The sequence below is a fragment of the Microplitis demolitor genome, chromosome 5 (assembly GCF_026212275.2).
Source record: "Microplitis demolitor isolate Queensland-Clemson2020A chromosome 5, iyMicDemo2.1a, whole genome shotgun sequence".
In the NCBI taxonomy this organism is placed as follows: Eukaryota; Metazoa; Arthropoda; class Insecta; order Hymenoptera; family Braconidae; genus Microplitis; species Microplitis demolitor.
In genome coordinates this window covers 19,485,624-19,502,366 of record NC_068549.1, presented here as the reverse complement: position 1 = coordinate 19,502,366, position 16,743 = coordinate 19,485,624, and the positions used below count along the sequence as shown (strand labels likewise).

At 28.2% G+C, this 16,743-nt stretch overlaps 1 protein-coding gene across 2 annotated transcripts in view; it reads right to left on the bottom strand.

Annotated features, from left to right (window-relative positions):
* The window catches only part of LOC103579512 (ras-related and estrogen-regulated growth inhibitor), a 52,641-nt gene extending 36,695 nt beyond the window's left edge, over nucleotides 1–15,946 (bottom strand). Inside the window, exons 1-4 of one of the 2 annotated variants that reach the window (XM_053739468.1) lie at nucleotides 15,666–15,946; nucleotides 13,505–14,399; nucleotides 12,728–13,432; nucleotides 2,753–2,809 (exon numbers count right to left, since the gene is read on the bottom strand). In XM_053739468.1, coding sequence (XP_053595443.1) covers nucleotides 2,753–2,809; nucleotides 12,728–12,788 — 118 coding nt within the window. In that variant the 5' untranslated portion in view covers nucleotides 12,789–13,432; nucleotides 13,505–14,399; nucleotides 15,666–15,946. Of the gene's footprint in view, nucleotides 1–2,752; nucleotides 2,810–12,727; nucleotides 14,400–15,665 lie in introns of both variants that reach the window. The other variant, XM_014441426.2, reaches the window with a different exon arrangement.
* Nucleotides 15,947–16,743: the final 797 nt, after the last annotated feature.

Sequence of the window (16,743 nt, the reverse complement as noted above, 5' to 3'; positions counted from 1 at the left end):
GGTATTATATCCCGATTCAGAAGCCTGGAAGGCTAAACTGGAACTCTCGTTTAAGAAAGATGAGAAAGACTTGTAAACCGACCAGATAAACTGTTTTATAAGGCAACGAGGTAATTTTCTTAGAATTTAACTCGTATCGAGCTTTTTTCTTTATCGCTCTTAACTGGGGTTTATTAGATTCGTTTTATGGATTGCGCTTCATTTTTACTTGGATATATTTTAATGACAATTAACATCCGTTTAATAAAAGCAATATTCAAGTGCTAATGAAGCTATTTCTGCATCATATCTTTATAAGGAATCCGGTATGTTGATAATTGTATCTAACTTTAAGAATTTGTTGTAAAGTAGAATTAACCGGATGTTTTTTTTAAGATAATAGACATTTGTTTTTCTTTAGGTCAAGTCAGCGAATTAGGTCAGAGGAAGTGATGATTAATTTAGGCAGCTACACAGTTAGAAATTCTGTATACTTGTGTTAAAAAATTGTTTTGTTTAATTTTTTGTGGATTTTCAACACGAAGTTTAACAAATGTTAATTCAACAAGAGCCGTTTGTGTTATTTTATTTTAAAAATTTTTATCTTAATGATGTGATTAGAAACTCTTAAATGCAATGCATTTATTGGGTTGTCCGAAAATTAACAAAATTTGGGTTGTTCAGCGAAATATTAACTGCCGGTCAAATTACTGACTTAAAATTGACTTTTGTGACTTAAATTTAAAACAGCAAAGCTAAAATCGAGTGAAATTTGAATTTTTTAACATAAATGGACACTAAGTAGGTCAAGTTGGCCACATGGGGAGAATCCAATGAATTTAATGGGTTAATTGTGAGTAAAACTGGGTCTAGATCAATAATTAGTCTTCCGTTTTTAGATAATGTTCAATTGTGGGATGAAAAAACCTAATTTCGAGTAATTTTTGAATAAAAAAGAAGAGAAAATTGGCCCAAGATTATCCTAAATTATACACTGATAGAAGGATTTCTTGGTATTTAAAAAGACTTCAAAAACTAATGACAAACTCGTTTGATTTTGATTTATTTTTGGCTAAATTGACCCAGTAGCCATTTAAGAGAAAAAAGTCGAATTTTACTTGGTTTTGGGTCAGTTGACTTAAATTCAAAACATAAAAGTTAAATTTGAATTATTTTTTGGTCTCGGGCAGTGACTTTCGCGCGCTTTTTCAATACTGTAATCAAGCAGAACATTGACGCGAGGAAACTTGGCTTATAATTGATTTACAATTAAATATAATTATATATAATTTCTATATTTTTATGATCAGGTTCAATAATATTTAAATTCTCATTTCACGTGAGGATAAATCATAGCCTTGGTTTTTATGAAAGTCACAGAAAATCGAACTAATTGTTTGGTAAATTTATATAAGTTTTGATTAGATCAATATACTTGTCAAGAAGTGTCAAAATAACAGATTCTATGTGGACAAAATTTATATTAATGATCGACACAGAAAAAAAAGATTTCTTGACGTAAAGAAAAGTGTGCATTATAAAACTAAAACAAAAATTTTCTTGGCAGTCTTATAGTACTAGAAAAAATTTCGTAACCTAAGAAATTTTTCCTTAACTCATTAAAATTTTTTTTACCTCAAGAGAACTTTTGTTTTCAATTTATAATGCAAAAATCTTCTTGGGGTAAAGAAAACTTTTTTGTACTACTCTCTAAATATGAATAAGTGAATATTCACTAATTCTGAGTGCAAACCGAACCACTTATTTTAAAAAGTGGTTCGGTTTGCACTTAAAATTAGTGAATTTTCACCAATTTCACTTATTCATGTTTACAGAGTAAGGAATCTTTTTTTTCTGTGCACAAACGCAGTATGTTGATTTAACACAAAATTTTCTGTGTATCAAAATTATAAAATATTTTTTTTCAATAATTATATAATAAATTATTATATGTTCCCTTAAAAACAGAAAAATTATTTTGTAATTTTGAAAATCAAGTCTATAAATTTGAATTTTAAAAAAATTATCAAAATTTTATATTTGTAATTAACAAAAATTTTTTACTAAAATTGAAATATTGTTTTTTTCTTTATTATTACGGCCAATCTATTTTTATTTATTTATTCAAGTATTTATAAATATATCATTATTCAAATAACATATTCGTAACGTAAGATATTTTTATCAACATACATATTGCTTTATTACATATTTTATGTCCCGACAAAATCCCCAGTGACAGCCGAGTAAAAAATAAAAACTTAAATTTATCTTACCAACAATCATTGTTTATTATCACTTTTCTTTTTTTTTAATTATCATCCATTTAAAGTTAAATTGTCATTATTGTACAGTCGAGTCTCGTTATGAGTCCGTGAACCAGGATTTCCACGGAAGACCTTCCCCCTCCACAACGTGAAAAAAAAATTAATTTCAGAGTCTCGATATGAGTCCGTATATTCATGAAAAGAAATTAAGAGTTTATTTATCATATTAGTCCTATTTACATATAAGAAACATAACACTCAAGTCAAACGGACTCATAACGAGATACTGGAAACAATCACGTACACACTCACACGCTTAAAAAATAGGGGAAGTTCAACTCACGACTGTCGCCTGCGCTGACAGAGTGGGGGTACACAAATTCTTAGAATTATATTCCCCTACACCCCTTTATGCGGGTTCATAACGAGATTCGACTGTATTTATATATCTCCATATATAAATCAGCAATATATCCATATAGAATAATATTTTAAATCCGACTTACCACTCGTTGAACTGTACTCTCCGATATACCGCCTCGTTAGATACCGCACCACCACAGCTGTAAAAAAAAAGTAAATAAATAATAGTAAAAAATATAAAATCAGAGTAAATAAAAAATGTAAACCCATTAGTTACAACAGTCATATGTATTAAGTGAGGATGAAAAATAAATAATATAAAATTGATTTTATATTATGAAATATTAGCATTTTAATACCCAGTAAATAGGTCCGTAAACGATTGATCCGGATTTTGCGGGGATTATAATCACGGTAGGGCTGTCTACACTCTTATGATATTAGTCTGAGTACATTACATATATACATACATTCATATATATATATTGAGAGTTGTTACCTGCAAGTTGCAAGCAAGCAAAGTGGACATCTTGGCGACACGCAAAGAACCTGAGTATACACAAGTGTTATAGATAGATCACGTAAGGAATAATTAACTTCACATATATATATATATATATATATATATATATATATATATATATATATACAACTATATAAATCGATCTTTTGCTTTACATGTAGCACTAATTGCCATCGATAAATTTGACATCTCCTTGTCTGACTCTAGCCATGGGCTTGTTAGAAAGTAAACTATAAAATAAACTCTCTTTAGTTTCATACATATATATATGAGCTAGTACAATATTTGTAAAATATGAACACATATATATATTTAGTACACGCGTCATATGTTTGCCACCTCGTTACGCGTGACTGAAAGGAGACGGAGAGCAATAATAAATTTAAATATAAATTTGTTATTTTCAGTATATTATACATCACATATAATCTAAAAATTTTCTCACGTTTCATCGTCGGTCGTATCACTTTCCATATTATACATTAATATTATATGTATATATATATATATATATTGTATATAGTTAAGTATTATGCGGTTTCGAGAGCAAGAATAATAAATTTTAAAAAATATTATATTTTACGGCTGTGGTTTTTCTGCGAGTTAATTAGACACGTCTGACAATTGAATAATTAATATAATAATGAGCAATTTATCATCAATTAATTAATTTTTTAAACTATAATTTATGTGATTAGTTTATTTGCAATTAAAATAAATTATCTGTGAATAATTATTTTTTTTATTATTAATGTCAAGTATTATTAATTATTAATTATTTAAATATTAAAAATAAATTTTATAAGCAATAATTTAATTTAAACTCAATAATGTAATTGAATTTTTTTTTTTTTATTAATAAATAGAGCGGCAGCAAGTTTATGGTTAAATAAAACTAAACTGTAATAACCGATCCGCGTACTTGACATCGAGTGCAAGGATATGACGTTGTCTCGTCTCAAAGCTGTCGCCTAAGGGTTTTTAAAACTTTCAATTACTCATCTCATCTTCCACGATCTCTTCCTCACCACAAAAGAAAAAAATTATATAAAAAACCCAAATGCATATCCTTGATATAATAAACATACTCTCACACGCAAGCTCATATATATAGATATTTATATATCACTGCCATCCGGGACATAGGGATCAACTCCTTTCACCATCGGAAAAAATTAGACTCCATTATTAAACAATAAAAAGTTGGAAAATCCAAACGTCGAGTCACTTGATCATTCAAAATATAAAAAAAATATTTGTTAATTAGGCAATTAAATTTTGTTCATGAATCGCCAGTTTTAAGTTTTTACTTTAATTTATTAAATTCCTCCGGAGTGAAGTTCACACCGACAAGGAAATTATTTGAATGTTAAAACTCTGAATTGGAGTGAATGCGGATTTAAATAAAATCTAAATCACTCCGCTAAAAAACAAACTCCGAATTTTCTCCATATGCTGAGTGAATTTTTTAAAAACTCAGAAACTTCGAGTGAATTTGAATTTAAATAATATTCATAATCACTTCGAACTCAATCCCAATTTTTTGATACTCAAAGTAGCCGACGTCTAATAATTTTTGAATTTTTTTAAAAACAATAAATTAAAAAAAAAAAAAATATTTTAAAAAATTGCACCTGTAGCTTTTAAAATTTTCTGTATGTGCATATTTTTAATTTTTTTTTTTTTGTAATTTATTTATTGAAAAAAATATTTTGAAAAAATTACTATGATACCATAACATTTTAAACAACAAAAATTTCTCCGTGTACTAAAGTAAAAGACCCAGTACACGATCATAGAACTAGTACCCGATATAAATACAAATATACAAATACATGAAATGATCGAGTACCAGTTCCCTGATTAAGTACTAGATCTTTTACCTTAATTTAAAAAAAAAAAAAAAATTAATCAGTTGTATATTTTTCAAATTATTCTGTTTACCAACATCCGTTTATATATTGACGGAGATCACTGATCTTTTTCAAATTTTTTTTTTCAATCATTATATTTAAAATATTGACTCAAGATTGAACCGTTTTATTAATTATCAAATGATCTAAATTTTTTTTTACTTGGGTATATTTTAACGAATGTAAATAAGTTGTATAGATGAGTGAATCAGCTGGGACTAAGCATTAGTAGAACACATCTCATTGCTCCGCGATTGAGTAGTGTAAAAATATACAACTGATTAATTTCCATTGATTAGATTCTCTAATATCTAAACTCTCGAACCTAGTTTATTAATCTAATAATATTTATCTCCATAAAAATAAAACCCGTTGGTACATATATTTATTACCGACAAAAAATAAATGTAAACACTACTAGAACTGTTTAATAAACTTTGGTAATAATTTACTATCGACCTCTCGGTTGACTCGGTTAAATCCGTTTAATCCTCGCTGACTACGACTACGACACTCTCCCTGTTCTCATAGACTTCGTCTTTCTCCTCCTCATCATATTATTCTCAATCTAACTTTTCTTCTCCGTCTTCTCGTTACATTTGCTGGGACACGTGAAAGGTAACCAACAATTTATGCTCCAGCTTCATTGATACCACACTCTACTAGCGAGTAAATCTATTGATGTGATGGTATAGTATAATTCCAACGACACTTGTTTTATTTAATACCCATATCCAAAGGATGCTGCTGATACTCAGCTTCTTTATCTTCTTGGCAGGCGACGTGGTGCCGCGACTTAACTGAACTTCTCTCCTCTTCTCAACATACTTTTTTTTATTTTTAAAGATCAGTACATCTTTTTGTCATATAATTCTCTCTCTCTCTCTCTCTCATCTTCTCTTGTCTCTTTGCTCAGAATAAGTCAAGAGTGTGGAGCCTGTCTTTGAAACTCTGGCTTTTAATCCTGAGCTGAGCATTGCACGTTAACTCCTTTTTATACCTATATCTATACTCATATATATATGTATACATATATATAAATGTATAATAGTATGTTTATATATAGTTGTGTAGCGGGGAAACGAGTTTCGCCGCAAGTGCATCAGTCGAGAATATTTATTAACTGGCACGCGCGACTCTCGGCCACGATGTCGTCCTCTCTTCCTACTCTTTGATCCCTCAGGGCACTGTAGCTCTACCTCTCAAGTCAGAGACCGTCGATTTACACGAGAGTACTCTCCCTTTTTCTTTATTTTTATTTTTATTTTATTTTATTTTTTTTTTTTTTTTATATAAAAGAAATAAAAAAAAATTTTTTTCTTATGCATCCCAGACTTTGAACTTGATTGTGATTAAATCAGATTGAGCAGACATTGTTTAATAAATACAAACAACGGGTTATCAGCTGTGAAAACATCGTTACAGGCATTTTGAACTCTCGCCAGTTTCAATACCGGCCTTCCTTGCGTCATTGTGACGTTGTACGAGAAAGTAAACCAAAATTTTACTTTGCATGCCGTGTACTTTAAAAAAAAAAAAAAAACTACGAACTTTTATTTATAAACTTAATTTTTTTTACTTAATTTTATACTCCAATTTAATAATTATAAATCCATTAAATTAAAATGTCGTTTAATTTAATTCCTTATGATTTTATTAAAATTATAAATGTTTTTTTTTTTAAGGAGGAAAACGGGTCTGAGATACAAAAAGAAGGATATTTTTTTTTCAGAGTACTTTCGTTCTTAAAATTCTCAAAATTTGTGACATTATTAAGCATCATTTCAAGAATATTCTGATAAATTTTCGTAAAAAAATATTGAAAAATAAGCCAGTGGTAGTGGGGAGAGACGAGTCACCTCAAAAAAAAGTCTCCATGCCGTAGGCAGGATAACTCATGACTGCCTCATGTGAAATCAAAAAACTAAAAAAATTTCTTTGGTACATAAGTTTATCATAGATTTAAACGAAGAATTTTTTTTTTCAATAACTACATATTTTTTAATTAAACAAAAGGAATAATTTTTGGCAAAAATCCGAGTTTTTTGAATACACCTTTACCAAAAATTAAAAAATGAATATTTTGTTTATTCCTTCGTTCAAATCCAAGACAAACTTATGTACTAAAGAAATCTTTTTAGTTTTTTTATTTCAAATGAGGCATGAGTTATCCTGCTTACGGCATTAACACTTTTTTTTGAGGTGACTCGTCTCTCCCCACTATCACTGGCTCATTATTCAATATTTTTTTATGAAAATTTAGCAGAACATTCTTGAAATGATGCTTAATAATGTCACAAATTTTGAGAATTTTAATAACGAACGTACTCTGAAAAAAAAATATCCTCTTTTTTTTTTTTTGTATCTCAGACCCGTTTCCCCCCTTGATGTAACATTTAATATTCACATAAATATATTCAAAATAATTGCAAATTAAAATTTCACATAAATTATTACTGTAATAATTAAAAAAAACATATATATATTTTTTAATTGTAACTACTCAATTAAACCGTAAGTATATTTACAATAATTAAAGTTGTCTTGTTATCTCAACACACGTAACATCTTTATAAAGACATAAAAATAATTATTGCGCAAATAGGGAACCTTTCTAAATGCCTTAATTAGTCGAAAAAAAAGAAATATATATTTATATATATATATCGCACGAGGACTTAAGAATGAAAGCGATGCTTTTCACCGAGTTGATTAACCTCCTTGTATAGCTATAGAGTCTACCAGACTTTAAACTCGTCGATGGCATGCGAGGTAATAGATGCAGGCATAAAAGGAGGATGAGGATGAGGATGAGGACGAGGATGAAGATGAGGATGAAAGAGAGAAAGAATATACGAGAGAAGAGAAGAGAAGGGAATTAAAAGAGGTAAGGCATTGCTGCATTGATCGTCCTCTTCCTGTCGATCGATATATATACGAGTTTACTGAGCGAACCAACGACTCTTAGACACTCGAGATTTAAGTCTTTAAAACTACTAGTCAAAGGTATATATTAAATAAATATAAGTAGGTAGATCTTACATAATTGCTCGATTGTCTTTCAAACAGATTCAAGTTAAGAGGAGTCGGCTCTTTTTTCTCTCTTATATCAAGTCGACGAACGAGACTATCCTTCCACTTGCGCAGTAAATGCAAACTTTGTTCACGTTTTTATTTTAATCAAATAAACGTTTATGAAAAATAAATTGTATACGAAGAAATTATTGTTGTTTGAAATGCTATGGTGTCATAGTTAAGCCGGTCCATGTTGGCCACCTGGAAGAAATTGCTGTAACCATAGTAAAATTTACAACACAAATTACTCTAACTATTGGGAATTTTACTATGGCCATAGTAATTTTTGCATTTTTGTTTCAATTTCAGGTGGTCAACATGACTCGGCTTTACTATCAACCATAGCATTTGAACAAGACTAATTTGGTCCGAGTCTTCAGAAAAAAAATTCAGACTGAAAGTAAATATTCTTGATTCAAGAAATTTTTTTTAAAAACGTAAATTTTCTGGAATAAAGTAAAAATTTCCTCCGAGCAAGAGAAATTCTCTCGGTTCAAGAAAACCTCGACTTGAAAATATTTTCTTGACTCGAGATAACTTTATTTTTTATGTAAAATAATGCATCGAGTCTCGTTTTTAATTTTGCGTTTAAAGGTTTTGATTGATAGAAAAGTTTGGACGAAAATTACTATACAAAAAATAATTTCTTGGTTCAAGAAATATTTTTCATTATGAAATGAAAACAAAAATTTCTTCTTGCTCCAAGAAAATTTTTGTTTTTAATTCATGATGCAAGAAATTTCTTGAGATGAGTAAAAATTTTTTGTGTTAAGAAATCCTTTTTTTCTGTGTAGACCCTCCTCAAAGACATTTAAATATCTTATAGCTCGTTGGATATATGTATATATATATATATATATATATATATTGTACGATTATCAGCATTATTATTTAAACTATAATTGCTATTATGAGAATAACCAAAGATTTTGACCTTTGACGAGAGTATAAATATCCAAGTATATAAGCCTGGGTCCATTTATCTCAGTTGATGTTTTATTGGCGTAATTAAAGTATTGAAGTGCAATGTCCTTTATATAATTGTGGGTTTGGTGTGGTTATAAAATTTTAATTTACGTACTGTGAGACACACGATACTCGTACCCTCCTACTAAATCATTTTATCAGTAAATTCATTTATAATAATTCTTCTATTAAAGACAAACAATAAATAATTATTTATTATCAATTACTTTTTTTTTAACGCGATAAAATTAATTATTTAATTTATTGTTATTTATATTTTAACTAATTTTATTGTTATTTAATAATTGTGGTATGATATTTGAATAAATATGTCGAATCATTGGTATTAATTATTAATAATAATAAATGGAAAACTTTTATCAGCCTGTTCGTATTTTTTTATCATGTTTAATTTGTTCGTAATACTGCTTTCTTTAATTTCACTTTAACTTTTTTTTTTTATTATTTTTTTTAAACTGTTTATGCAATGAAAGTTATTTGTTAAATAGCATTTACGGTAATTGCGATAAACAAATGATTATTAAGATATTTAATTAAAAAAAAAGAAAAACAAAATTGAATGTCATTTTCAAATTTTCTAAATTACACAGAAAAAAAAGGACTTCTTAGCTCAAAAAATTTTTACTCACCCCAAGAAATTTTTAACTTGACTAGAAATTTTTCGTATCATAAATTAAAAGCAGAAATTTTCTTGAAAGAAAAAATTTTTTTGAGCCAAGAAATTTTTTCTAGTCTTAAGAAAAATTTTTTCCCAATAAATAAATATATTTGTTCCAATAAAAAAAATATATACATGTATATATATATATATATATATATATATATATATATATATATATATATATATATATATATATATATATATTTCGTAATCCATTTCTAGCGTAATATTTATAATGATACTGAAGTTAGCCAATGTCTAATAATTTTTGGATTTTTTTCAAAACGATAAATAATAAAAAAAAAAAAAATATTTTAAAAAATTGCACCTGTAGTTTATTAAATTTTCTACACGTGCATATAATTTTTTTTGTATTTGATTTATTTAAAAAAAAAAGTTTAAAAATTGTTAATCATCTTCTAACTTCAGGATCATATATTTGTACTACCATCATCATTAAATTGCACAACATCCATTAATTAGTGCTTATTAACAATAAAAATATTCAAAAGTAACAAATAACTTCCGTGATTTCGTGTAACTTAACTTTTACAATCACACAAACATATATTATATATTTAAAATCTATACAGCGACTACTACATTTTAAATTCTCATGTGCACTATAACTATCGTCTCAATTAATCGGAATTAATCAGAGAAATTAATCAAGGAAGTGTCGTTGGTAATTAACATACGTACTACTAATTGACTTATCAGATTTAAAATTTTAATTTAAAAACTATAAACAACCCATAAATATATATACATATTATTAATTAATTATTCTATATATTTTGGATTGTCATTTTAATTAATTACCGTTACGGTTCTGAATAAACTAAAAAAAAAAAAAAACTCCAGTGTTATCGCATTAAAATCAAACTCTGGTATGAAACAGTTCAGGATTTAGCGCATGGAAGTGACTCAGCTACTCCGGATCTGGTTGCGGTTAAAAGTGAACAGTAGACCCAAAGAGTAGACTGGATAACCGATAATGTCCAAGGAGGTCCTTATTACCGCGGCAGTAGGAGACGATAGAAGTTAAACTTTTACGGATTCCTGTCGTCCTTTTCCTTAAGGAGTCTGGTTTAAGAAATCGGCATTAAAGGAAGCCGCGTGAGAATAAATTACAAATGCTACCGGTTCTCTCCTTTATTCACTCTACTTATACTTTATTTCTTATTCTTTGTCTCCTTTTTATCCTTAATACCTGCTCCTCTTAGTCTACAGAATCTTCTTTGGTGCTTCTCTTGGCGCCTTTTTTTATATTTTTATGCTACAACCAATCTGCTTTGGGTTCTTTTACACTACACTACTCGACGTAACGAGAAGACCTTAGGATAAGAACACTTGTGGTGTGCTTTAACCGAGAAAATAATTTACCCTGATCAACATGTTGATAATAAAACTCAACAGTACCGTTGGATTTACATTTTACGGTAACTATTTTTTAAAACATTTTTTTTTTTGCGTTAAAAATATCTTCGAGTAATTAATTATTGGCAATTAATAGACCACAATTTATATTATTTATTAATAAATAAAATTTTTTTTTGTAACTCATGCCGAAGAATACGCCGCTAACTGGCTAAAGAGCCTCATAAAATTTTATATTAAAGTACAATCCTTTCTGATTGGTTAAAAGAATGGTGTAATATATATTAAAACACTCCTTTTTATATTAAACCACTGAATTTTAGTGAAATGGGTGGAGTATATCCCTACTCAATAATTCAAGCCAATAACATCTATCACTTTTCTCTTATGACGTCACTGGGAATTTAGCTGCCTTATTAACATGACCAAAATCTCTAGACTGCCCATGCGCATTTAATCAGCGTACGCATGTGCAGATCAGGGCAACGTCAGCTGAATTTTATAACCTTACATTTCTCTATTAATTGATACGACATAACACCAAAGATGACTTTTTTTGAGTTAAGTTTTTTTAAGTAAGTAGTACTAAACACCGTATTCAATTTCGTGAAGTATATGTTTTTTAATAATAATAAAGTTAATTATTTTCATAACTCTGACTCCATGACGCTGACTTTAGGCATTTAATGGCGTTTTCTTCGTACATTCATTACTTAAACTATTATATACATCTAGTGACATCGAATATTACACCGATTCTACATGATGCATAAGATACTATTAACTTCTAGCTATGAAAATTTAAAATTTCCTAAAAAAAGAAGGTATCAGTTCCGGTTCAATTTTTAAAAATGAAGTTTTCATAAGATCTCGATGTTTTGAAATTCTAGAAAACTTGGCTGTCCAATTTCAAAACACAGTAACTGATAAAAATAAAATTTTTGAAATATGAATTGAATCTCGTTCTCAAGATTCTACTGGAACTAAAAATACTAAAAAACTAATTTTGAGAAATTTGTCTCTTACTGTGTTTTAAAATTGGGCAGCCGAAATATTCTGACTATTTCCGGGCGAACGTTTGTGTGAGGGTGTAAAATTTATGGTAAAGTATCTTTGAAACGAATCACTAAATTTGAATGTACTTGGCATATAATTTGCCTCCAAATGTAATCAATTCTGTTTTAGAGCCATTTCAGTTGAAAAAAATTTTTTTTGGCTAAATGTATTGTTTTTTTCTTTTAGTCCAAAAGAAAATAATTTCTAAGAATTCAAAAATTACTAATAATAATGTTTTCGAACTTTTTAATTTCAAAAACCACGGGAAGTTTTGAGATTGGCGCGCAGAGTCAACTGGTTTTAAGATTTTTTCTTTTAAAAAAATTTTTCGCTCCCAGTTAATGGATCGCAAATTAAATCAGACAATTATAACCCGATAAAATATATTTGAAAATTCAAATTAACAATTTTTAAATTTAAAAATTTAAATAATTGATTGAAAAAAAAAGTAATCTCCATTTGAAATAACACAAGACTCATTAAAAAAGCCATAACAAAAAATAAAAATAATGAATAAACTCACCAGATTTGCCGACTCTGGGGCCGCCGAGGACGACCACCCGGATCCTGTTGACGTTGGTCATCCCAGATCTTCAGGTATCATCAGACCCACTTTGGCACATAATAATAAATCCATCAATAAAAATCACTTGTCACAACAAACTCAATTTAAAATTTAAAAAAAAATCACTTGTCCACACGTTTAAATTAAAAAACCACCGTCACAGCTCACAGTATATCTTTTAACACAAAACAACAGTTTGTTTATTTAATACGGAATGCGGCAATCGTATCTACTAAAATACCGCTTTGTAATTATCTCTACCGCACCAACACCAAGAGACTCATCATCATCATCATCATCATCATCATGATCCTCGTGTCGCTGAAGTTAAATTACAACTTCCTCATCCTTCACAATTTTACCCTCCCACCGTTTTAAAGTTATTTTTCTTATCACATTAATTTTTATTTACTCCTTACTATTTTAATATTTTATAAATACCAGCTCGCGCGTGAATCAAGATGACGTGTTCCTCGGCTGAACCTTACTATAATACATTATTTTATCTATCTCTTGGTTTAAGTTTATTTTAAACCCAGTGCTGTACACCAGAATCCACAACATGAAGCTATACAGCATACAAGTAAACCAGCATCAACTTCAGTACCGGCACCAGCAGGAGCAGTCTTTCTTAAGGAGCAATCACCTGGAGCTCTGATGAACCTGCGGTCGAGTAAGAACTATCTTTTAAACTTAAAATACTTTTATATTATAACTTTTTCCTTATACTCTTACTCTCAAGCTTGACTTGTATTTGCGCCAGTAAAGGAAATAATCCAAGAGCTCGACCACAAAAGGACTCAGGTTAATTCGCAGTCTCTCCGCTGTGACAGGAATTATTTAAAACCCGAATAATAATTTAAATTAACAACTTTAGTTGTTCAATATCAAGTTCAATGACACGCGCATGTATATTATCAAATATATATGTATATATTTATATATTTATACTGGTACGTAATTCTCTGTAATGTAATAAATATAAAATAATAATTTTTACAGGATGCGATGACGGTAATAAATTTTAAAAAAAAGTATTACGTGTAAAAAAAAAGTTTTGTTATGCAGACTCGGATGTTGCTGGTGGAGTTTGAATTTAAAATTGAAGCGCGAAGATAAATGAGACTGGTCGTTTCTCACGATAAAGGTGTAAAACACCCATGGAATCTCGTAATAGACAGTGAATCCTCGTTCGTCACGTTGTCCGACTGTAACTTCTGAGGCGCCACTACGACCTCGGTATCCTACTTACTCTCTCGTACTGTTATTCTCTTGCTTTTACTTGCACACGATTATTTATATATGTATACACGTACAACAAGTATAAGTACAAGTACAGGAACGGTGGTAGTGAATTATACGAATGTAGTTGTGGAGTATTAAGTACTGAGGAGTAGATGAGAGTAGAGTAGTGCGAGAAGGAGTTGAGGCGTTTGTTGCCGCGGCTTCTTTCACTTTCTCTGGATCCTTCACTCGCGCTTCAGGCTCTGCTGCTTACACTTTTAAGACCAGGATTATTTTTAAATGGAACGTGATTATCGCCGCCCAAAATATATTTCTAAGAGTATTCACTGCTGATGGAAAATTAACGCGGAACCTTGACCATCAATTTTTTTTTTCACTGGTTGATCTGAAAAAAAAATATTTTTATTTTAGTTATTTATTTAAAATTTCTAATTTTTTTTTGAGAAAAAATTTATAATACTGAAGTCAGCTGAGGTTTAGTAATTTTTGGATTATTTTTTAAAGATAAGTTTTGGACAAAAAAATATTTGAAAAAAATGCACTCAAAGATTTTTTAATTTTCTACATATGCATTTTTTTAGTTTTTTTTTTTTGTCATTAAGTTATTTAAAAAAAATCCAAAAATTTTTGATTGTCTGTCAACTCATGATCTAAAGTTAACTGACGCCTAATAATTTTAGGAATTTTTTTTTAACAGTAAAATATAAAAAAAAAATATTTGAAAAAATTGCACCTATAGTTTTTTCAATTTTCTAAATGTGCATATTTTTACTTTTTTTTTTTTATGCTATTAATCTGTTTAAATAAAAATCAAAAAATTTTTGATAGTCTGTCAATTACAAGATCACAAAAATTTTAAGTTTAAAATATTTATTATTATTATTTTTTTTTTTAAATAAACATAAATATTTAGTTTGTAATATTTGTCGAGTGTAAACACAAAACATTTTTTAAAAATTTAAATATTTACTAAAAAATCGCGCGTTTTTATTTAAAAATAAAATTTTTAAATTATGGAAAGTTTATAATTCATAGCACGTGCGTTATATTTAAAAATGATTAATGTGTTTTTTTGTACAATCTAGATTTTATATACTCTACTTATCAATGTAAACTGTAAAAACATTTTTTATCGTTCGTCACCTAAGAAATTATTTATGAATAACAAAAAAACAATTAAATGATTAATCATTAATTTGCTGCGTATCTAAAACTAATTATAATAATTTCCGACTATTTTAAATAAAAAAAAAATTAAAATGACATTTCTTGTCATAAATTAATTTAATTATTGAATAATAAATTTATATCAAGATCAAGTTAAAATATATATGTATATAATTATTATAAAACAGTTTATAATAAATACAGTAAAATGCGTAGTCGATTAGACAGGAGCGATAATCAATCGAAGGTGACTGTCGTCTCGATATATCGACAGATTTAACAGTTCGAGTTAACACATGTCGCAATATTAATTTTACGCTTCAATTACTAAATATTTATTATCAGTATAAAAAGTTTTAAATTTGCGCGCGCAAAAATTCAAAACTACGCTCGTCAAAATAATAATAATAAATATTAAAAACAAGGAAAAAAGTAATGCTTTGACAAATCTACGCATTATCAAAAGTATAATTACACTGTTTACCTCAAAAAATGTATAATCGTCTTATCACTTCACTTGATAAAAGAAATAATTCACAATTTAAAAATCACTTCACTCACAATTTTAAATAAATTATTTTCGCTGAAATAAATACGCGATTTACGGATGTAACTTTTTATTTATTTTATTGTGTTGATATTAATTACCCGAAAAATTTTAAGTAATAATTAGGAAATATACGCGATAGTAAAAGTTACTTTATATATGTAATATATCAACATACCACTCACGGCGAGCTCTCGCCCGCGAATGCGAGCATTCGTGCCGGCGCACCGTCTAATATGCACTACCGGCTACACACGTTTTACTTGGCGCATCGAGAGCGCCGCCGCAACACCTACATACTTTTATATATGTGTATATATAGATATATACGGATAAAAAAAATTTCTTGGCGCAAAAAGTATGATGTAGCGGACATCAGATAAATTTAAAATTATAAATAAATAGAGTAAATAATTTAAAAAATAAGATTTTGAGAAAATGAACTTATTAATTTTAAAACTTTTTTAATGCCCATTTTCAAAAAATTTTATTTCATTAATTATTTACCCTGTTTATTAATAATTTTAAATTTGTCTGTCTGCTGCATTCACACTCATGAATTTTTGGATTTCTTTTTTCAACAAATTAATTACGAAAAAAAAAAAAAAATATGCGCATGTAGAAAGTTTTAAAAACTATAAGTGCAATTATTTAAAATATTTTTTTTTTTTGTATAATATATCGGTTTTAAAAAAATTCAAGAGTTATTAGACGACGGCAAACTTCAGTATCTTTAAAAAATTTTTACTCTCCCCAAGAAATTTTTTACATTATAAATTGAAAACAATAATTTTGAGGCAAGAAAAAAATTCTTGCACCGAAAAATCTTTTTTTTTCTATATATATATATATATATATATATATATATATATATATATATATATATATATATATATATATATACTTATTAATTAAATATCTCATTACATTTAATTATTATGATCATAAGTGTGAATGTCAGACAATTGCCGATTTTTTTAAATTCAATTATTTTAATTAATTAACTCATTCATTT